Genomic DNA, 22612 nt, shown 5'->3' on the forward strand with positions numbered 1-22612 from the left:
GATGTATTGGCTGTAATACTCGCAAAATAAATTCAAGATGACAAGTCAGATTTCTAAAAGGGTACAATTCTGAACCATGTCAAGTTTTTGGCTCTAGAATAATTCTATAAGATGCATTATCTCATTTTCATGAGGTTTTTAGGAGGAAATAAAATAATTCACCAAGAATATTTGAAAAGTTCTTTGAGTATTTTGAAAAGCACTTTGAAAAATCTTAGTTTTTAGTGTGGTTACAGCAATAACAACAACAAGATAATTATGATTGTTTTGCAAACATCATGTCCATCACATCAGCCAGTGTGCGTGTGGTAGCACCATAGGAAACAGGGGAATTATATGCCATCAACCTTTTCTGCTCAGTAAAGGAAATAATGAACTAATGTAGTGCCCTCACAATAGTCCAGCTTTGAGATTCAGCATGAACTTTTCCCCACTTATTCAATCTGTTTTTAACCCCGTCGGAGGAGAGAGGGAGCGGAATTCCATATCTGGGATTCTTGTGCATACCTGCCTATGTGTACATAGATTCAGCACCACCTGGCCAAGTAATTTCCAGGAAAAGGGGTTAAAAAATGTGGTTCTCAAATGCGCCTCAGACCAGCAACTTCAGCATCTTCTGAGTGTTTGTTAGAAATGCAAAATTTCAGGCCTCACCTCAGATCCCCAAATTGGCCACTCTGGGGATGGGACCCATCCATCTGTGTGTTGACAAGCCCTCTAAGTTGTCCTGCAGCATGTTAAAGCTTGACCACCACTGGTGTAGAGATGGTCCCACAGCTAAAATGCACCTGCCATGGAGGGTAGTCAGGGCGGACTGATGCTTGTCAAATGGATTTAGAACATTCCCAGGATGACAGTCGGCACCATGAGCAGGGAAAGTACCTAAAGATGCCCAATCCCTTAACAGCAGCTCCAGGTACTCAACTGACTTTTATATTTTCTATCTCTACTGCTGCTTAAGAGGGACCTCTACCAACTTTGTTGTTTGCTCAAAACAGGGCAATTTAGAAAGAAGGGTGGCAGAAGGGCTTCAGGGAACAGGCTTCTGATGGGGATCCTAGAAGCTATTGAGGAAACATAAAGAATAGATCTTTTTCACAACCAGAAAGATTCGATTGCACATCTTTGATCACCTGTAAATGCTACTTCTCTGACAGGGCAATCTAAGCTCCTCTGTGAAATCCTGGATTCTGGAAGCTGCTGCCTGAACAGGTCCAGGCCAGACTCAGCACATATGGAGAGTTTGGAGATCTGAGTTCAGAGCCTGGGAGTAGCAGGTGCTCCATGTATTCCAGAACTGGCAGGGGAAGGAAGATGAAGAGGGGACAGTGGTGGCTACTGCCCCAGAAGGCTCTAGGTAATGGCCCAGAGACTTAGGAATCAGTGTGGATGCTTGGCCAGTGGATGGTAAGTAACTGGGGGCTCAGTCCTCCCCAGGCTTTGACACTAACTCTGTAACCTCAGGTTGGGATTCTCTGCCTTCCCTTCGCTGGCATATGGTAGGTGCCCCTCAAAGTAGTTATTGATTCATTCTTTCTCCTTAGTTCACTTTTTGCTCAATGCCCATTGGGCTGATTTCCATAACATAGCAAGATCAAAGATAGGCAATCAAATCTTTCTGGTTGTGAATGCCTTATGTTTGAATTAAAACTTCATTTATTTTCTCATTGTGTGTCTCTAAGTTTCTCAACCTGAGTCTCAATTTCTTCTCCTATAAAATAGGATTAAAAAGGCCTACCATCCAGGTCATCCAAGTATCATTTACTTGGTTTAATTGTCTCCATTAATTTTACTAGGCAAAGTGCCTAGCTCCTGGACACACTCAAATATGCAGGGTTCCTTTTTTTATTTTTTGGTCTTCTTTCTATCATTCATGGATGTAATTGGGAATATGTTTTAGCTGTTGAGACATTTAAACATTTGCCTGTTGAAAAATAAGATCATCATACTTCAAAGAACTTGTTTTCATGTGCCAAAGTAAAACCAAGACCCAGCAGAGCCAGGGCCCTCACAAAAGAGAGGACACACACACACAAACACACTCACCATTTGTACAGTGATCAGAGAGATGGAAGAGATGAAACTCTAATATTACACATTCTGTGGAAAAGATAGGGCTGTTTCTCTCAGCCTGACTGCAGAAGCCTCAGAGAGCCATGTTGGGCTCTGTCTGTAAATGGCTGTCATCAGAGTCGCCCTTGTTCAAATCATCCCATTGTATTCATTTGTCCAGCAGGGATACCAGCTCCCTAGTATATCCATTGGGAGACCAGGTTGCAACACAACATGGAACTGTTGTGATTAAAACCATAACATATTATCTTCTCTGTAGAATCTTTTCACCTCCTAAAAGTGTTAGACCCATCTGGCTTCCCACGTACAGGGTGAGGTCACAAAACAGAGGCCAGTCATTGGCAGGACACAGTGTGGTCTTCCCTGATTTCTACACTCATGCAGTAACACAGACATTCACGGCTTGCCAGGTTGTGTGAAGACATCTTTCCCTTCCTGGGGATCATACCTGGCTCCAAGGCTCCACCTGCCACTCCTCACAGGGCTTGGGGTTACAGCTCATGCTCAGTGGGGGAGGAATGCCAGCCAGGAACTGGCAGTGAAATGGTCTCAGGTTTCGGTGGTCCCGGCTGTCCACGCACTGAATCTCACGTATCTTGAAGCCCCCACTGCAGTTTCTGGAGCACTGTATGGAGAGCAAGAGCAAAAGCAAAAGCGATCTCTGAGTCATTGGCATCAGGCCTCCCTTACTTCCCCTCGGGCATGGAGGTACCAGGCATCCAGTCATAAAGAGGGGTTAGGTCTAGTTCCAGTGGACTCTACTTTCCCTCCACACCACAGAGCAGGAGGCACCCCAGCAGCTCCCCATGTCGGGAAACACATGCATAGTAGTGTGAGGGTTTTGAGGGCCAACAGAGCTGGGTGAGAATTCCAGTTCTGCACCCACTAGTCATGAGCCCTTGAGCCAGTCACCAAAGTACGCTGAGGCTCAGGTGTCCCATCTGTGAACTGGGATCATAACTGCTACCTCACAGCTGTGGAGAGATTATAGACCCTGGGGCTGGGGTGCCTGCTGGTGAGTAGGCATTCCCTTTAGAAGTCAGTATTCACTGGAGGCAAAGTGGCCTGCCTACCGCTTCCCAGGAAGGCGAAGGCGCGTTGCTGTTAAGCCTTCTCCGCCTTTCCTTCAGAATCCTGGTTTTCTCTATGATGCTGGATGCAGAATAGGTTACTATGTCTCTCTCATCAAGGGCCTTGAGTAGGGAAATAAACTGAATAACTGCTCAGTGGTTTGACTCATGGGTGCGAGCAAACCCTGTCCTTCCCCCCACCCTCACCATTCCTCCTGCAGCCATCACTGAGCGTCTTCTCAGCATGTGCCCCTGATAGCCATTAAACAGGCCCTACTCACTCCCCTCCTCTCTGACCCCACCCCTTGTGCAGAAGCCCAGGTTTGCCAGAAGGCTGCTGACTTCCCTAGGACCGTGATAAACACTGAGGGGCCTGGGTCACCTACAGCCAGAGTTTATGTGGCCTGTTCCGGAGTGCTGCTTTTGTTGACTCTGACCTCTTGGATTTTGGCAGCTACCCCCTCTCCCACCTATAAAGATTTTATCTGATCATAACTTGGGCTTCTAGAACTTGCTTTCTAGTCTGTTTAGAACCCCAGTGCTTGCCATAGCCCTTCTGCTTATCTTCCCTCTGCAGACTGGTGTCTTATGGTCAGACATGGCCTGACTGGTCTAGTCACTGCTCACACTGAGGTGGGGACCTGAGGTAGGTGGGATGGAGGCTAACATCTGTGCTCGTCATCCCCAGGTTCTCCTCGGGTTAGTACAATGTTCTTGGGGTTCCCATGTTCTGAATGTTCCTTCCTCTGTTCTCTGCATCATCCACTACTGCTCTTTTTATTAATGCCTCAGCTTCAATGGCACCTCCTCAGAGGGGTCCTCCTGGAATACCTGATCTAAAGGAGGCGATTCCTCTTGTAAACTGTCTCAGCTCCTCTTCTGTTTTCATCCCAGAAAGCTAAACTGCAGACCATCTTTTACTGATTTTGTCCATCTTTCGATTATCTATCACTACCGTGAAAGCAGAGCCTGTTCCGCCCTGTCCTGCATTGCACCATGAGTCCCTAGCACAGGGACAGGCATGGCATAGATGGCCATTATGCAGCTGTTGCATCAACATTGAATTCTGAGAAAATGCCAGCTGGGAGGGCTCTCAATGGATTAAAAAAGATCTCTGGTAATCACAGGATAAAGAGTATCTTTCTTTACCCTCTGAATCCTTCCATCAGTGATCTTATTGGCAGTCTTGGCCGAGGAAACAAGTCACCAAGAAAGTGTCCCTTGCTATAAGGTATATTTTCATCTGGCTCTTCTCTCTGCAGGATAAAAGACCACGCTGTCTTTCTGCCTATGGTGGAATAGCCATGATTGTAGGGCTGTGGTTGAGGAAAGAATATTCCTCAAGACTTTTGGGAAGAAATAGACTACAAAATGCAGCTCCCCCTTATTCCTCTGATTGGCAGATTTCACCAAGTCACCTGACTTCAAACATTGGTCTATAACTTGGAAACACTTGGGCCAATGTGGCAAGGGGAAGATTGATACTTCCATAAATCAAGTGTGTTTAGGTTATCAGGAATAAGCAACATTTGCCAACGGATTCCTAAAAGTACAAATTAAAAACGTTATTTTCCTGCCACATCTTAAACACATAAAGAAAACCAGTAACAACAAACTTAAAATTCGCCGTACCAGAAATGAGAAAGCATGCTAATAGCTTCCACTAAAAGCAACTATTTGTCTGACAAAATAAATTTCCAGGGAATAGCACATAGTTAAAACAAAAGTACTTTTTATTAAGAAACAGGGATTTAAAAGACATAAGCATAAAATGAGACTTTACTTTTTAATTTTCCATTTGTTTGTCTAATCTGTTATTCCTAAATTTATTTTTCAAGTTAGCATTACTCTTTAGGCAAGAGCATGTTCACATTCAGTGGGAAATAAAATTTAGTAATATGGTGAGGTAAGTAATAAAGGAAGACACTCATTAAATCTATGATTTTTCTATTCCATTTTCAAAAATCCTCTGATTCTGTTAGCAAGAGGGAAGGGAAGTGACAACATAGTAAGTCATTCCAGTCCTAATGCTCTTTTGCTTTTGTGTATATTCATTTTTTCATTGCCTAAGAGGAGGGCCATTTGTATTCCTGTTTTTCTAACCTAAAGCCTGCAAACCAGACTGAGGACAAGAGGCAGGTCGATGAGAACAGAAAGACTGACTAATGCCCTGTTGAAACCAAACAGGCCTGATAGTATCCAGTTACCACATCACTACATCAGTTTGTTTAACTCCTGTGATTTGCAAACCAAATTGAGTTAGAATGAGAACTAGCCTTAGCTTACTGGGGCCACTGGCAGAGGTAAAATGAAATCATAATCTTTTCTTTCTTGTGCTATTTTTGATGTATGAAATCATCCTAATACACTTCCCAGGCTGGACTCCTACGGAGTGTTCAGAGAAGTATAGCACAATTAACACACATAGGATTTGGGGACCAACAGACCAAATCCATGTATAGCCCTGGTATCAAGCGGCTATGTGACTGTGGATTAATCGCTGCACTTCTCTAAGCCTCCATTTCTCCATTGGTATTCTAAAGAGGATAAACTAGATGATTAAACTATGCCAGCATTCTAGAGTGTCATAAATATATGAGATCACTGAGTTTGTGCTCCGTTTGGATTTTAGAATACTTTCTTCCTCTGAAAGTTACACATCAAATACTAAATCAGGATACAAAAAGAATTCCTTTCTGGCCTTTTTCTTATGCTAAACACATGCATAAGACCCTTAAAATAATTCAAAGATCAGATAGTTGTAGGTGTATGGTCTTATTTCTGGGTTCTCTATTCTGATCCATTGGTTCGTGTGTCTATTTTTGTACCAGTACCATGCTGTTTTGGTTACTATAGCCGTGTAGTATACTTCGAAGTCTCTTAGCCTGTTGCCTCCAGTTTTGTTCTTAAGCAATTACAACAAAAGCAAAAACTGACAAATGGGATCTAATTAAACTGAAGAGCTTCTGCACAGCAAAACAAACTATCAACAGAGTAAACAGACAACCTACAGAATGGGAGAAAACTTTGGCAAACTATGTACCTCACAAAGCTCTAATAGCCAGCATTTCTAAGGAACTTAAATTTATACAAAAAAAATATAAACAACCACATTAAAAAGTGGGCAAAAGATATGAACAGACACTTTTCAAAAAAAAAAAACATACATGTGGTCATCAATCATGTGAAAAAAAGACAGAGAAAGATGGGCAGAGGCCACCATGGAGAATCTTGTGGTCTGGACATCGGTGGTCTTGGGGTCATTTCTTATATGGTCCTAAAGGCTTCCATTTAATTGCTACTCCTCTAACCATTTCTTCTTGAGAATCTCTTAATCTGAAATGTTCAGGGGTATCAAGAGAGGGCGATGGTTTAGACATAGAAAAAAATTATATCAAGAGTAAAATAAATGCAGGGATATTCAGTGTCTGGTCCACCTTTCTGCTACTCAATTTTTGCCTTCCAATGATGAAGCTCCCCTATAACATACACTTCTAGGTTTTAACTTTTGCACACTGGACTTTCGTGAATGTTTCTGGGAATATGCTGTGTATAAAAGTATGGTTTGTATATATTTAGGAAAACAAAGGCTATTCTCCCATTTTACTCCTTTGTAAAAATTCAAATCCATAAAATGCAGCATTGTCACAGACAATCTGTAAAATTCAATAAACATGGAGACAAGAACTAGAATAAGAGAGAAGGATTAGCTAGCAAATACATGAAACCAAGGCCATAAGGAAAGCCTGTCACTTCCTGTTATTTTCCAGCAAATAACTTAGATAATAAAGTTAACTACTGTTAAAATAAAATGTCAATGTTGTCTATGTGGGAAGAAAGATTATTACAAAAAAAAAGTAAAAATCTTTCTGATTCTCTTCGGAAATAATCAAGATCTGCTAGACTTAACTATGAAAAGGGCAATGTTCATTCTAACGGAAGTAATAAAAGGGCTGTCAAATCAGCAGTTCCCAAAACGTCAGAAGAAACAGACAGAATGTTCAGTGAGCAGTTCCCAAAACTTCAGAAGAAACAAAGTGTGCAGAGCCGCAGATGATGCATGGTTTTGGTGTCAAACTCAGCTGATGATTTTTCAAGCTTATTTTTCTTTCTTACTACTTTTTCCGTCACAAGAATCACTTTTTCTCCCATATGATTTTTTTTTTTTTTTTTTTTTTAAGATGGACTCTTACTCTGTTTCCCAGCCTGGAGTGCAGTGATAGAATCTCAACTCACTGTAACCTTTGCCTCTTGGGCTCAAGTGATCTTCCCACCTCAGCCTCCGGTGTAGCTGGGACTACAGGCGTGCACCACCAAGCTTGGGTAATTTTTTGTATTTTCAGTAGAGATGGGGTTGTGCCATATTTCCCAGGCTGGTCTTGAACTGCTGAGGTCAAGTGATCTGCCTGCCTTGGCCTCCTAAATTCCTGGGATTAGAGGCATGAGCCACCGTGCCCAGCCTCCCTCATATACATTTTAACATTCTGAAACTGGCACGTGTCCTACAACTGATGGACATATTAATTGTACAGTGTTTTTTTTTCTTTATGAAAAGCTATAATTAAAATGACATAATCCCCAGGTGATAGTTTCTTAGAATTGAGACTATTCAATACTAGTTTTGTGATCAAGTATATTCGGTGATTTTACTCTAAAGCCCTGGTTTATACTAGGCCTATACTAATTTGTACTAGCTTATACTAAAGCCCTATTTAAGTATAAGTCCTATTTATACTCTAAGCCCTAGTTTCCTTAGTAGGAATTATAAAGTCCTGTATTATGGTAAAAATAAAATTGTTTATCCAAAGCTTCCATGCAATTTCAGGCACGTGGCAGTACTAGCATCCACGCTAGGTCAAGTCCTCCAGAGTTAATGAACACATTGAGCACCCTGACTGCATAGTACTGGGGAGTGAACACCTTCTCAGACCAATTTCTCCATTGGCAGGGCTTACTTCGCTATCCTGTGCACAGGCTCACCTCCCAAGTCCAGAAAGCAAGAGATTAGTAAATGTCCAATAGCCAGCCATAACCTTTACCTAGAGCTCAACAATTTTCCAGGGCTTTGTTTGAATGGTCTTTTGTCATGTACAGAGTTTATTACACACATTTTCTCTTTTGATCCTTACAACAACTCTACAAGGTAAGTACAGGCAATATCATCCACTTCATTTCAGGGGTGGGAAAACTAAACCTCCTCAGTAGTTAGACGAATGGCCAGTGTCACATGCTGATTAGTGATTATGAGTAAATGCTCACTTGACTGGCAAAATAGCGTGGGGGACATTTGAAGTAGAGGTACTGGCATGAACAGAGGCTGTGAATCCACATGGCTTGTCTGGGAACAGTAAGCTGGTCAGAGTGCTAGAATAGGGGATATGGGTAGACAGAGAAAGATGGGCAGAGGCCACCATGGAGAGTCTTGTGGTCTGGACATCGGTGGTCTTGGGGTCATTTCTTACATGGTCCTAAAGGCTTCCACTTAATTGCCACTCCTCTAACCATTTCTTCTTGAGAATCTCTTAATCTGAAATGCTCAGGGATGTCAAGAAAGATTAATCCATAGAGATTAATCAATATATCTGCAACCCTATAGGCCATGAGAGAGACTCTACAGGCCAGGCAAGGAGTCAAGCCAGACTTTCCTTAGGAGGCTGGACCTCAGAAATGAGCTTGCTGATCTCTCATCCAGGATTTGCACTGGCTAGAGTCCCTTAGGCTGGAGCTGAGCTTTTCAAAACACAAGCTATTTCACACATCTGTCCTTTTCACGAGCCATGTAATTTCCACTGGAATGATTATTCCCAGTGAGAGCAAAGTGGAACTTTAGGACTTGGTCAACATTTGGCAAGCTCAGGGATAGGACATATTTCTTGAGATTTCTCTGGATATGGAAGAGAATTTGTAGCCAAGCTTTCAGTCCTTATTGGATCCCAAGTTTGTTATGAGTTGGAAGAGAAATAAAAAAGAACCAATATTGATTCTAGAAAGAAAAATGTTATAGAAACAGAAAGAAGATGGTAATTTTCTCAAAGAGTAGCCTCACAACCCCTTTCTTTCCAAAGATGAGAGCCTTGCTTTGGGAAAGGGTCCTAAAGACTGACCATCAGACAGGAGCATCCCATGTCCCTGTCTGATGGTAAGTCTGCCAAGAGAACCAGAGACGGAAATGCCCAGTGCAACACCTCTTGGTCCTGTTTGTCTGGGGACATGAACTCTTCACTGGATGAAGAAACTAATGTCCAGAGGTGACACCAGCCTTCTGAGCTAAACCTCTTGGGAAGCTCTTTTCCTTTATCCTGTGTCTCAGCTGTTAAAAGGAACCAGCTCCCTGGAGAGAAGACAGGGACCCAACAGGCTTCCTAGGTAAACAAGTATATGCACAGCTCACACCTCTGTACTCCCTACCTGCCAACTGGCCCTCAATCTCACTGTGGACCAATGTCTTATAGCCTTGAATTATCCCCCAAGGGCTGGCTAAGCCCTAGTCCAGAGTGACAAGCAGATCAGGCCTAGTTAGTGCCCCAAAGCACCAAGGCTAACTAATGTGAAAACCTGATACATTATTTTCCACCAATAACTATGCAGACAGCACAACAAAATGAGTAGTCACAGTAAGATCTGCAAAGATGGTAAAATTGTGCTTTGAAAATATCACTATGGCTGGGTGCAGTGGCTCATGCCTGTAATCTCAACACTTTGGGAGGCCAAGGTGGGTGAATCACTTGAGTTCAGGAGTTCAAGACCAGCCTGGCCAACATGGTGAAGCCCAACTCTATTAAAAATACAAAAATCAGCCACACATGGTGGTGGGTGCCTGTAATCCTAGTTACTTGGGAGTCTTAGGCACAAGAATCATTTGAACCCAGGAGGTGGAGGTTGCCATGAGTTAAAGATCACAGCACTGCATTCCAGCCTGGGTGACACAGTGAGACTCTGTCTCAAAAAAATAAAAATAAATAAAAAGACCAGTATAGGGAATATACTTTTAAAGACAAAATTATTCTTTATATCTCAGTTTTCTTTTCATTTTGGGTCTGGCAGATTAAACTGTATGTTTGCTTTGAGAAGCACAGGTGATTCATGATTTAATTATATATGTGATAATATAGGATTATTTATTAAAATGCTAAATTTAAGTAATATAAAAATAGTATTACAAGCTGGAGAAGGAATTAATTATGTAAATTTAACCTTTCTGGTTTATCCACAGGTGGGGTTAACACATGTGGGTTAGTAAAAACTGTACTTCTAAGATGTTTGTGTAACTTGAAGTAGGCCTATGGGAATGGCCATGGTTTACTCATCCCCGATTTTATAAGAGGCAGAGGGAAGCAGAAAGGTAGGGGAAAAAAATCGGCGTTAGCAAGTGCTTATATAAGATTCCCTCCCCAAACCACTGCCCACCCTCCACCTCCAAGACACTGCCAAGCCTGATAAGTTACCTTGCTCCAGTTTCCCACTTTCCAGCCAGCACAGGGACGGAGGTGGCATCTCTTTGCAGGGTCAGGTCTCTGGATGGCTGCGCAGTCGGAATCCATCTGGGTGCTGCACTCCACCCTTCTCCAGTAGGCCCCCAGACCACACGTGGTAGAGCACTGTGGCAGGGAAGGACAGAGAGAGATGACAGTGGCTGAGGGCCACCTTCTCACACATGTCCCGTCACTGGGATCCTGGAGACAGTTCTCAGTCCCAGCTGCTCACTAAAATTGCCCATAGAGCTTTTAAAAAATTACCAACACTTGGGTCACCCAACCACACAAATTAATCTGAATCTCTTGGGGTAGGACCCAGGGATGATCAGTATTAAAAATAATTCCCCAGCTGATTTTAACAAACAGCCACAGTTGAGAAACTCTGATTTGTATGTGGAAGGAAAATTCAATGCAAATGGAAATTTGCTTCCCTTTAAAACTTACCCTGGCAGGCCAGGTGCAGTGGCTCATGCCTGTAATCCTAACACTTTGGGAGGCTGAGGCAGAAGGATCCTTTGAGCCCAGGAGTTTGAGATCAGTCTGGGCAACATAGGGAGAACCCATTTCTAAAAAAATTTGAATATTAGCCAGGTGTGGGGGTATGTGCCTGCATTCCCAGCTACTTAGGAGACTGAGTTGGGAGGACTTCTTGAACCTAGGAATTTGAGGCAGCAGTGAGCTATGATTGCACCACTGTGCTTCAGCCTGGATGCCAGAGTGAGATTCTGTCTCAAAAAAAAAAAAAAAAAATTATCCTGGCATGATTGCCCAGGGGGCTGCAGGCAGGTTGTCACATTTCTTACCAATGCTGTTTAGAGTGGATGCCAGGGCCAGGTGTCTGCCCCTTGCCTCACCTCTCTAACACTGAATGACACTACCTCATCTATGTCTCTCCATGACAAACCCATGATATAGATTGGTGTCATTATGGTGTAGATAAAGAAACAGGCTTTGAGAGCTGACTTGGCCAAGGAGTTTTCTGTCTCTAAAACTCAGGACAATATTTGTTACAGTAGTGCACCTCAAACTGTAGAGACCACGTGAATCACCTGGGGACCTTGCTAAATACAGATTCTGACTCAGTGGGTCTGGGGAGGGGAGGAGACTGTGCCTTTTCGCAAGCTCCCAGGTGCTGCCGATGCTGTTGGTCCTCAGATCACACTTGGAGTTAGGAAGACGTTAGAGCATGAGGCTTTTCATCCCGTGATCCACTGGTGGTAAAGAACTCAGTCACCTTTTCCCACACATACACCTCATTCCCCTCAAAGTGTTTTTGTTTGTTTATAATACTTAAGTATCTCTGGTTTAGCATGGGGTCACTTTGAAAACTATACAAATGTCTGCCACATAATTTGTTTGCTTTTATGTGCCTGATTCTTTCCTGTAACTGATTTTTCTTGCATCCCCTCTCTTCTGCTCATTCTTATAAAAAGGGGCTGTTTCTGGACGAGTAGCAGTGCTGAATTAAAAAAACACAGGGCATATGTTCCATCTTTGACATGCTTGAAGGTTTCTTTTGATAGGCTGTAAATAAAGACCAGACTTGTTTTTCTTGCTGTATCTTCACTATCCATATACTTTTTTTTTTTTTTGAGATGGAGTCTTGCCCTGTCGCCCAGGCTGGAGTGTGGTGGCACAATCTCGACTCACTGTAACCTCTGCCTCCTGGGTTCAAGCAATTCTCTGCCTCAGCCTCCTGAGTAGCTGGAATTACAGGTGTGTGCCACCACACCTGGCTAATTTTTTCTATTTTTAGTAGAGACAGTGTTTCACCTTATTGACCAGGCTGTTCTCAAACTTCTGACCTCAGGTGATCCACCCTGCTCAGCCTCCCAAAATGCTGGGATTACAGGTGTGAGCCACCACGCCTGGCCTTCACTCTCCATATAATTTTATGCTTCATTTTGTGCAGATTCTTGTGTTATAACACATATATAACATAATAGAGTTCTTAGGTAGATAATCTGTAGATCACTGAAAGGGAAAAGTAGAAATTATTTTCTACTACATCATCTTTTCCAAGTGGGTCATATATAGAGGTAATATGTTCTCCTCCTTAAAATCGCTTAGGATTTGATTTGTTTCTTTTGTAAGTCCCTAGCACTTTCTCCTTTATATCATATTATGTATCTAGGTAATAGAGATAACAGGTGAAGTGCTATAGATTGATTGCACTCATGGCCTGCGTTGTTCACACTTCCTTAAACCCATGCTCTTTGCAAGGGGACTTTGCAGCTTCTCTCATTCAGAGGTGGAATTTATTTCTCCAGCTCTTGAATCAGGGTCGTTCTTGTGACTTGCTTTCCATTCTTGCTCTTGGACCCCTGCCTCTGCTATGAGAGTAAACCTGAGCTGGCCTGCTGGAGGATGAGGGCTCATTACTCAAAGCTAGCGACCCTGTGGTGACTGACTGACCAACTCAAGGGTCAGTGTCTAGGTGTTCAGAACCGCAACTGATGCTGGGAGGGTCACATCAGCACCATATGAAAACTGCTCTGAAATGCTGTGGAAAATTATGCTGTCACTTCCATTCTACATGACTACACAGTTTACAGTTAACTGACCGGCCCAAGGGATCTGACTGAATTATGAGGCAATTCATCAAAATAAGAGCCATACCCATACACACTGCACAGCACTGAAGTTTTCTGTTTTGTAAATATGGATCAGAGCAAACACTGAGTATTTCCTATGTGTCTGACACTCTTCTGAGTAACTTACATATAGTTATTCCTTTTATCTCCTAAGTCATATGAGTTGGGCATTATTATCATCCTCATTTTATGGATGAGGGAAATGAGGTAGAGTGAGAACGTACAGCTGGTAATTTGCTGAGTCAGGACTAAACCCCAGAAAGTCTGGCTTCAAGTTTTATATCTACTTACAGTGTTAACACAGCTTTTATATTAATTACTTAATATCTGAAAACACAATGAAGGAATGTGCTGTGTCCAGCAGGGCTGTGCACAGCCTCCCACAGACCAGAAGGCGGAAGGACATTGCAAGAGCGACTTCAGATCACATCCAAGGAACTTTAGAAATCACTTCCTGTTTTAGGAATCCCGAAAAGCTTTGTGCAGGATCAGACTCAAAGCTTGATCCTGAACAGGTAGGATTTGAAAGGGCAGAGGAGGAGGGGGAGAAAATTCAGGGAGAGGACCCAGCATGAACAGAGACACCTGACTGGGAGAGGCAGGTTTAAGGCAACTGAGCAGTCTCTATTTGGTGAAGCTTAGGATGGATGAAGAAAAGCAGGAGGCAGTATGTTTTGGAAGCTTGATTATGTAAGATTGGGAAGGCTGTTGGATTAGGGCTGGAGTAAATTTTATCAAAACAACTATGAAATGAGATTATGAGCAGGAGTTTGGAATGATTGGAAGAGCTTTTTGGAGGATGAATTTGGCAGTCTTATGTCTTGTGCAACAGCGTGTGGAAAGATAGGAGAAGGGAGAGGCTGGAAGTGTGTAGACCAGCAAGCAGGCAAGGGCAGGTGTGCTAAGCAGGAGGAGTAACCGAGGTCCTTCACTCTCATCTATTGGCCACCGTTGGCATTTGGGACTCAACAAATCTTCCTTATAAGGGACTTTCCTAAATGTCATAGGACTTTTATCATTCACGGCTCTCAGACATTGAATTCTATTGCAGCCCCTTCCCCGCATTGTTGTAAAAAACAAAAGCATCCTCCTCCATCTCTAAATTCCTCCTATCATTAGATTAAAAACGACTGGACCTTAGAGTAACAGAGAAAATAAAGAGGAGAGGACAGAAATGATTAAGTGACACTGACTTGAAAAACTATTACAACTTTTTTTTTTTTTTTTTTTTTTTGCTGTAGGACAGAGGCAAATTAATATCGATGGTGATTCTAGAGGTTTTAAGATGTGGTGATTGAGAGGTAAGTGACTCATAACAGAGAGACAACTACAAAGAAACAGCTTCAGGAACAGGCAGAAATAAAAAGCAGGGACAATAAGGAACTCAAAACTCAGAGTTTTCATTCTGAACCTTGACACTGTCTGACAGTTACTTATTATTATTTTTTGAAACAGAGTCTTGCTCTGTCGCACAGGCTGGAGTGGGGTGGCTCGAATTACTGCCACCTCTGCCTCCCAGATAAGTGTTTCTCATGCCCCAGGCTCCCGAGTAGCCGGGACTACAGGCATGCGCCACCATGCCTGACTAATTTTTATATTTTTTGTAGAGGCAGGGTTTTGCTTTGTTGCCCAGCCTTGCCTCGAACTCCCGACCTCAAGTGATCCACCTACCTCAGGCTCCCAGAGTACTGGGATTACAGGCATAAGCCACCACGCCAGCCTTCAGTTCTATTTATTAAACGTTTTCTCTCAAACTATGCACAAATGGAGCAGGCACCAGGCCCTGTCACAAGGGGGGACTCCTGCTGAATGTGGAGCTCTATTCTAGTAATAATCCTTACAGCTTTGAAAAACTCTGCCATCAGAGCCAATCTTCTTTTTCCAGCCAAACTGCCTAGAATTAATAACTGCTAATGGTTCCATCACTGTTACCAGTTTTTTTTTTTTTTTTGGTGACCTATAATATATTCAATAAGACAGTTTATTTCTGTCAAAGTCAAATAATGATGTTTGAGACAATTAATTCTCTATTTTGATTTACTATAATCAAAATGTGTTAATTAACCTTTGAGCTCAAACAGTAATCATAGTTGATGCGTAGTTTATTTTGGCTTAGCTAGCATGGATATAGTAATGCTTTGTTAAATTGATTAACATTTATCAATTAATTAACATGTATTAAATATTCTCAAGACAAAAATCATTAAAACACACTTAAATTCCGTAATTCCACAACTGCTTTGGGATTTGTGATGAATGAAAAAATAAGAGGATGGAAAAAAAAACTAATATCTGGATCATGATACAATCATTTTGTTTTTAGAAACAATTTTAGTTCATAGGACCACCACCCAGCAGACACCCAAAATTTAAATTAGTTGATTTAAATTGAATAGTCAATGACAGTCAAAATCCAAATGAATAGTGGTTCGTGCTGATAATCCCAGTACTTTGGGAAGCTGAGGCAGAATTTTGCTTGAGGCCAGGAGTTCCAGAATAGCCTGGGCAACATAGCAAGACTCCCATCTCTGCAAAAAATAATTTAAAAAATTATCTGAGTGCAGTGGTTGGCACCTGTTTCTATCTACTCTGGAGACTTAGTGGGAAGATTGCTTGAGCCCAGGATTTCAGGATTGTTATAAGCTATCATGAAGCCACTGCACTCCAACCTGGGTGATAGAGTGAGACCCTGTCTCCAAAAAAAGAGTCGATGAGTCAATGACAGACTCCTCTTCTCCTCTCTCTTTTTCATACCCCATATCCAATTATTTACAAACCTAGCTGATTTTAAGTTCTAAATATATCTTAGATATATTTTCCCTTCTTCATCCTGAACATTCTTGCTATAGTTCTCATGCCTCATCTGGACTATTGCAATAACCTCCCAATAGGTCAAAACCCTCATCTTCATTGTTTCAGAATAGGCAACCTACGGTCAGCAACAGACAGTGCTAGGTATTCTAGGTACTTACTATAATCCTTTTTCCTCTTCTGGGCATGTAATTGGATTGCATTTCCCAGTTTCCTTGAGTTTGGTTTGGCCATGTGACTTAGTTCTAGACAATGGAATGTAGGCAGAAGTGATTTGTCCCACTTCAAGACTTGGGGCATACAGCCTCCTACAGGAGTGCCTCTATGCTCTTTTCTCTTTCTAATTGACTGGGATAGTGACCCCAGGGCAAATTTGATGATGGGAAGATGATAGAGCCATTGTCAGCATGGGTTCCCAAATGACTGCACCATCCTCTACCATCATCAGCATCGCAGACTGGAATCACCTTGTATTGCCATGTGACGGAGAAGTCAACATCTCTTCCGGTGAGCCATCTCTTGTTGGGCTGTATTTGTTACAGAAGCCTAGCCTTCCTAACATGTGTGAGTGTATGCATGTGTGACTTCCAATTACATGTGCATACTGTACATGTCATTCATACTTTCATGGTTCTGATGTCGATCCTACACATATGCCTTTTATCACCTACTTCTTCATATTCTGTTGACCTAGGCTGTCTTAGTCTCATGGCCCACAGTATCATTAATTGTAGGTGCTTTCAGACCTTATCTCCATTAACTAAATATCAAAGTACAAGTTAATTAGTAGCCTCCACTTCTACAACGTGTTTTCTTTGTTTTTTAGTCCACAGAAGCCACACGCTGTCTACACTGCGTCAACTGAAGGAAGACAGTAGACCTGCTTATCTGCCCTTTAGGGATACCATATGATTTAGGAAGAAAAGATATATCTTGAAAGAACTATTTGAAAGGTGCTGGCAGGTGCTTCTCCCCAGTGTTCCCTCCCCATTCTGTAGGGCATGCTGAAGCACAAGTAGCTAGACTGCCTTTGGGGAATTCTAATGCTATCACTTCAGAAATACCTAAACGGATCAATTTTATTTCAGAATATCCAGCCTGGACCCACTGTGGTAATAGAAGGACAATTTGCCTCTGTGAACTCAAAGTAACATGAGTGGCCTCAATGTTATTTTAAAGAACTTTCTTGTGAACTATGCGATTTTCTCATCTGATTACCCAAGGTCACGACATAACTGGGATTATTTTCATATGTAATATGAGCAAAGAAGAAACAAATAAAATCAAAGGCACAGAGGATGGTAATGTTTTCTGATTTGCGGAGCCGGGGTCATGGGTTCTGAAGTCCATCTGCCTGAGCTCAAATCCCCGTAGCTCACAGGTGTGTACGATTCTGGCTACCTACTTAAATTCTCTCAGCTTCAATTTCCTTGCCTCTAAAATAGGGAAAAATATTACCAATATCCTGGGACTGTGATGAGAATTAAATGAGAGAATGTATGCTCTTTAGCATAAAATCATGCTTATAAAGCCTGATGCATGCTTTTAAATGTCCACTGTCAACATCCTTCTCACTGTCAAGAGCCTGATTAGGAAAGAAACAGGACTAAAATGTCAGGAGTCATGAGACGCATTCATCTCCTTCCTTCAACAAATTGACTTACTGTAAGCATGAACATCTTTTCTACCTCTGAAGGTGAATTCTTTACCTCCAAATGGAGATGGTAAGATGTTGCTCCATTGACAGGAAATATGATAACTCATTTTATAAATCAAACATAAGTCAAAGTGGAATAGTAGCTCAAATGCAAACAATTAGAGTATTTGATGCAAGAAATTTTGGAGGTTTGAATTTACCTATTTATTGCTTCTAGTCAATTCCATGACCAATGATGTTGATTAATTTATAGAAAAGAATTTTATGTAGTTAAGTTATCAGTTGGTGCTAATATCCACTAGAGAGATAGCAGATCAGAGTGGGAAGAGATAGAAGGTTCGTCATCCAACTGTGTCCTCATACAAATCACTTAACTGTTAAGGATCTCTTTTTCTATTAGTAAATTGGTATCAATGAGACACTTACCTACTCATCAGGATGATCAAAAGGAAAAAATAAGAGACTACCTGTGAAAGTGGTTTGGAAATTAACATGCTTTATAAATTATTATACTTACATTGTTATTTTTATATTAGCTGCTAATAGCTTACTTCCCTTCAGCTGGGGAGATGAGTCATGAAGTGTCATAAAAATGCTGATTGATTTGAACGTGTGATTACTTTGCCGCAAAGTCCTCTTTTGCATTGTTACATCATATTAACAAGTTTGTGTACTGCATATTCAGATTTCAAATAGGTGAGAAATGATTTTGATGCTTCAAAGGATCTAATTAGTTCTAGAAATGGAAAAACAAATATCTAGCCAAATTTCTGGAGTGTGAAAATGGAGGCCAGCATGATTTCATCATGTTTATTTTCTTCTTCCTCTATATTCTAATTCTTTCAATACGCCAAAATGATTGTCTTAAATGTAAGTATGCAAACAGACCAAAAAGAAAAGAAAAAAAAAATCAGTGATATGGCAAGCTATACAATTGTTTTAATGACTTTTGTCTTAGATGTCCATTCTATCTGTGATTACTTCACAATTTTAAACCAAATCTCAAAATTAGGTTTCTGACTGAAATGTGAACTCAGGCTTTTTCAGTGGTCTTTCATCACAGGATCGTTGCAGTTTATAGCTGGAAGGGACATTAGAGATAATTTACACTAGGCTTATCATTCTGCAGGCAAAAAGCAGGCTCAGAAAGATAGATGAATTCACCATGATCACACAGCTGACTGACCAGCCTTCCTGGCTTAGTTCAGGGCACTTTTCACTGTATCTTACTGCATTTGTTCTGTTTCTCTATATATAAGTTTTTAGCTTCCCTTTCCAGTGACATTTTAAGTCAACCCCCAAAACAGTTGGCACTTGAACATGGACCACCTATGGGTCTTCACTGGTCATTTTACATGTCTCTGTCATGTATCCCTGACCTTAAAGCAGGTTTCTTAAGGATGGGGACTGCACAATGATTTCAAAAGGCTGCACAGACATTTTCTGTGTGATCCACACAGCATCCCTATGAAATGTACAAGGCAGGAATACTCATTTGCTTGTGGCAGGTAGAATCAGATTAAAAGCTAGACAATATATCCAAAACTTCACAAGTTATATAATTTATAGAATTTTTTTCTATTTGAAGAGTTAGGGGGGTAAGGAGGGAGATGAGAGCATGGTTCTGATTGCTTCCTTTTGTTTTCATAGTAGAATGTTTTAATGCAAGTTCATTTTGAGATTTTCACATGAATTTAACACTCCTAGCTTTTTTCCATGTAAAACCAGGCCTGGGGTAGGAAATGTCTTACCTCACTCCAGTTTCCAATGATCCAATGTGCAGAGCTGTGGCCATTTGTGAGCTGCTTGTAATTGGAGGCATTCAGCAAAAAGCCCTCGGCAATTAGACTTGTTGCATCCTCCTCAGTCAGGACTGGTTGAGAACTTTTTGTTTGATTCATGTTGTTTGGAAGTTCCAGGTGGTTATGGTTTGCTGTCTTTCCTGAGGGTTCTGGCTGGTGGTCTCCTCCCAGAGGGAGTAGAGTGTTGGCTGGCTTTTCAGTAACGATCCCCTCAACTCTGGGTGTCCCATTTTTGAGGATACTGGGCCTTTGACTGGGAAGGAGTCCTTCCATCACTGTGCTGAAGAATGGCCATGGAGACTCCCCGCTGAGATCTGGTGTTAGGGGAGGTGCGAGTGGCATTTCTGTACTTTTTTCCACTGGAGAATCACTTCCAGGTACTCTGATCTTGGTCCATATTACAGGGTTGCTTTCATCTTTGCCCTCAGGCTCTTCCCTGTCTTCCCCTGAACCACTGTGAATCTCCGTTTCTGGACCTTTGGTTAAAGTATTGTAAAACGGAGTCACAGGCCAAGTCATAGGGTTGCTGGAAGATGACAAGTCAGAACCACTTGTTGTTGTAGCTACAAGGCCTCCCTCCCAGGTAGGACCAGTATCTGAACTGGAAACATTTTTATCACTTGGCTGGATGCTCAAGGATGGGGAAGTGGGGATGGGCTGGGAAGTGCTTCCAGTGGAAGTGAGATAGCGAGAACTCAGCTCAGGCTGGGTTGAGCTATTTTGCCACTGTTTCCCATCCAGGTCTCTTTCTTTGGAGGCTGTGGTAGGACTAGGGCTGCTGATTGCTGGAGTGCTTGTGCTCATAGACTCAGGGCCTATAGGTGTGGTCAGCATTCTGGGCCTGGATGTAGGTGGAGGGATGGGCTTTAGGGGGTCTTGCTCAGGTGTTGGTGGGTTTTTTCCATTGAAAATTGTGCCTTTGTTGTGTTTCAGACCCCTCCGGCTGGATGGGCATTGCTGGAGGCCACATAGAGCTCGGCTGTTGGGTTTCCTTGTCACATCGCAGGGTTCATCATGGTTCTTGGCACATGTGACGCTGCGAATCCGCACTCCACCACCACAGGAAACAGAACACTAGAAGAGAGAAGCAGCTGTTAGCCTGGTGAGAAAAGAGGCTTTTTTCTCATGGTCAGGTTCATAACAGATCAAAAGAGGCCTGATGGAAACTGAACTATACAGCTAAAATTGCCTGCTATTGCTACATTTTGTTTCTGTGCTCTTTCAGTTTTTCGTGGAAATATGTATCTCCTGGAGACCAGCTGGGACTCAGACTCAACCGTTTATTCTTCACAAACTGAAAATTTAAATCATGATGTCGTCAAACTGAAGTCCCTTTGGGCTGTGAAAGGTGGATGGTGGGATCCACAATGAGTTCCGTGGTTTACACAAGTTGCCGAATCTAAGTCACATTGTCTCTTCTCTGGGATTGTGATTTTATTAAATTAATGTATAAAGTTTGCATATTCTCTGGACTATTAAATTAGGTACAAGGAACCTTTTCCTTTACATTTAGAAAGCAGCTATCATAACTCACATATTTTTCCCAGGTAGCTTAAGCTCCATTTTTATTTGCCTATGGCAGGTGGAATCAGATTAAAAGCTAGACAGTCACCATAGTCACACAGGTGCATAGATCCAAGACCTATTCTAAAATTTAAAGGTACATGGTTAATCAAAGGTAGGAGATAGCCTTTCCCAAGGAGTTAGGTGAATCCCTTAGCATGGCACTGAGGTGCACACTGGGGTACTGGCAGGTGCCCCTCCCCAAGGTTCCCTTCACATTCTGCAGGCTGTGCTGAAGCCCAAGCAGCTAGACTGCCTTTGGGAGAGTCCTAACAGAACAGGCCTTCCTCAGGATACATGGTAAATCATGTTCATTGCATCAGTTTCAATAGTTGTGAATGGCATATATGGAGTTGCTATAAAACACTACATTTCTAGATGTTTTGAAAAATCCATATTTTGCCAAAAGTTCAATTTTTAGCTCCCCTTTCCAACAGCATTGTAAGTCAACCACCAAACAGTTGGCAGCTGAACACAGACCACCCGGGGTCCTCCTTGGCCATTTTACATTTTTCTGTCATGTATCCCTGACCTCAAAGCAGGTTTCTTAAGGATTGGGACTGCATAATGATTTCAAAGGGCTTCACAGACATTATTCTATATGATATACACAACGTCCCTATGAGATGTACAAGGCAGGAACTGTTATTCTGCCTTCCACAAGTGAGGGGACTCACTTGAAAGGCAGCAAGTCAGTAATAGAATAAGCATTAGATTTATTCCACCCCGATTCCAAAACCTAGTGCAACACATTATAGAGTAGCTGTCCATGGAGTTCACTCAGTGACTTTCAATTTATGAAAAACTATCCAAAGGCGGGAACTGTTTTTTATTCATAATGGAATTCAGAATAGTTCTGAGGACACAGTGATTACCTTGTACCTATGGATTCAGTGACTCTTTTACCTGGAAAAAATATTAGGAATGGAAAAATTCTCACTCATGAGCTTCTGCATTTAGTTGAAGACCCTTGCCTTCTCAAGTTCTATTTTCAATTTTCTCTAAGCAGGAACATAATATTGTTGTAGGAAGCCTCTCCTTTATTTTGTTTCAATCAAGCACAATCACTCACTGGTGTATAACAGCTCTGTGAAATCAGCTCTTTTGAAAAGCAGGAGATGCTGTGAGCACAGGAGAATGTACAGCTGAGGGAGTGGCCAACTGTGGATTTGGGTTCAACCAGCAAAGCTGTGGATTTAAGAAGTTCACAAAATGTTAAAGCTGCTCCAAGATGGAACTTACAGATTTTTTTTGAAATAATAATACTAATAATAATTTGGGTGGAAATGATCCTTAATGCACACTCATTTCCCACCAAAGTGGAGGCTACCAGCTCCAAGTATCGGAGCCCACCAGGGAGGAAACGGTCTCTTCTGGCACCGTCCATGACTCACTTCTCCCCAGACCTAGAAAGGGAAGGCAGGAGGTATTTATTTTCCCGGTTTGCTGCACTACTTCTTCCCTTCTTGTGTAGAACTATTTTATCTGTGCTCCAACTATTTTAGTCACTCTGAATCCCTCCCCATTTGTTACATTCTAATCTGAACTTCTTGGATTTTCAAATCGC

General features: G+C 41.9%; 1 protein-coding gene across 2 annotated transcripts in view; it reads right to left on the bottom strand.

The window, feature by feature from the left end:
• The window catches only part of ADAMTS12 (ADAM metallopeptidase with thrombospondin type 1 motif 12), a 367261-nt gene that overhangs the window by 13405 nt on the left and 331244 nt on the right, over nt 1-22612 (bottom strand). For both annotated transcript variants that reach the window (XM_021671873.2, XM_064375917.1), the window contains exons 19-21: nt 19432-20556; nt 10589-10741; nt 2522-2698 (exon numbers count right to left, since the gene is read on the bottom strand). In XM_021671873.2, coding sequence (XP_021527548.2) covers nt 2522-2698; nt 10589-10741; nt 19432-20556 — 1455 coding nt within the window. The remainder of the gene's footprint in view (nt 1-2521; nt 2699-10588; nt 10742-19431; nt 20557-22612) is intronic.

This window comes from Aotus nancymaae, unplaced genomic scaffold, assembly GCF_030222135.1.
Source record: "Aotus nancymaae isolate 86718 unplaced genomic scaffold, 86718_ANA_hifiasm-v0.15.2.pri h1tg000014l, whole genome shotgun sequence".
NCBI classification, from domain to species: Eukaryota; Metazoa; Chordata; class Mammalia; order Primates; family Aotidae; genus Aotus; species Aotus nancymaae.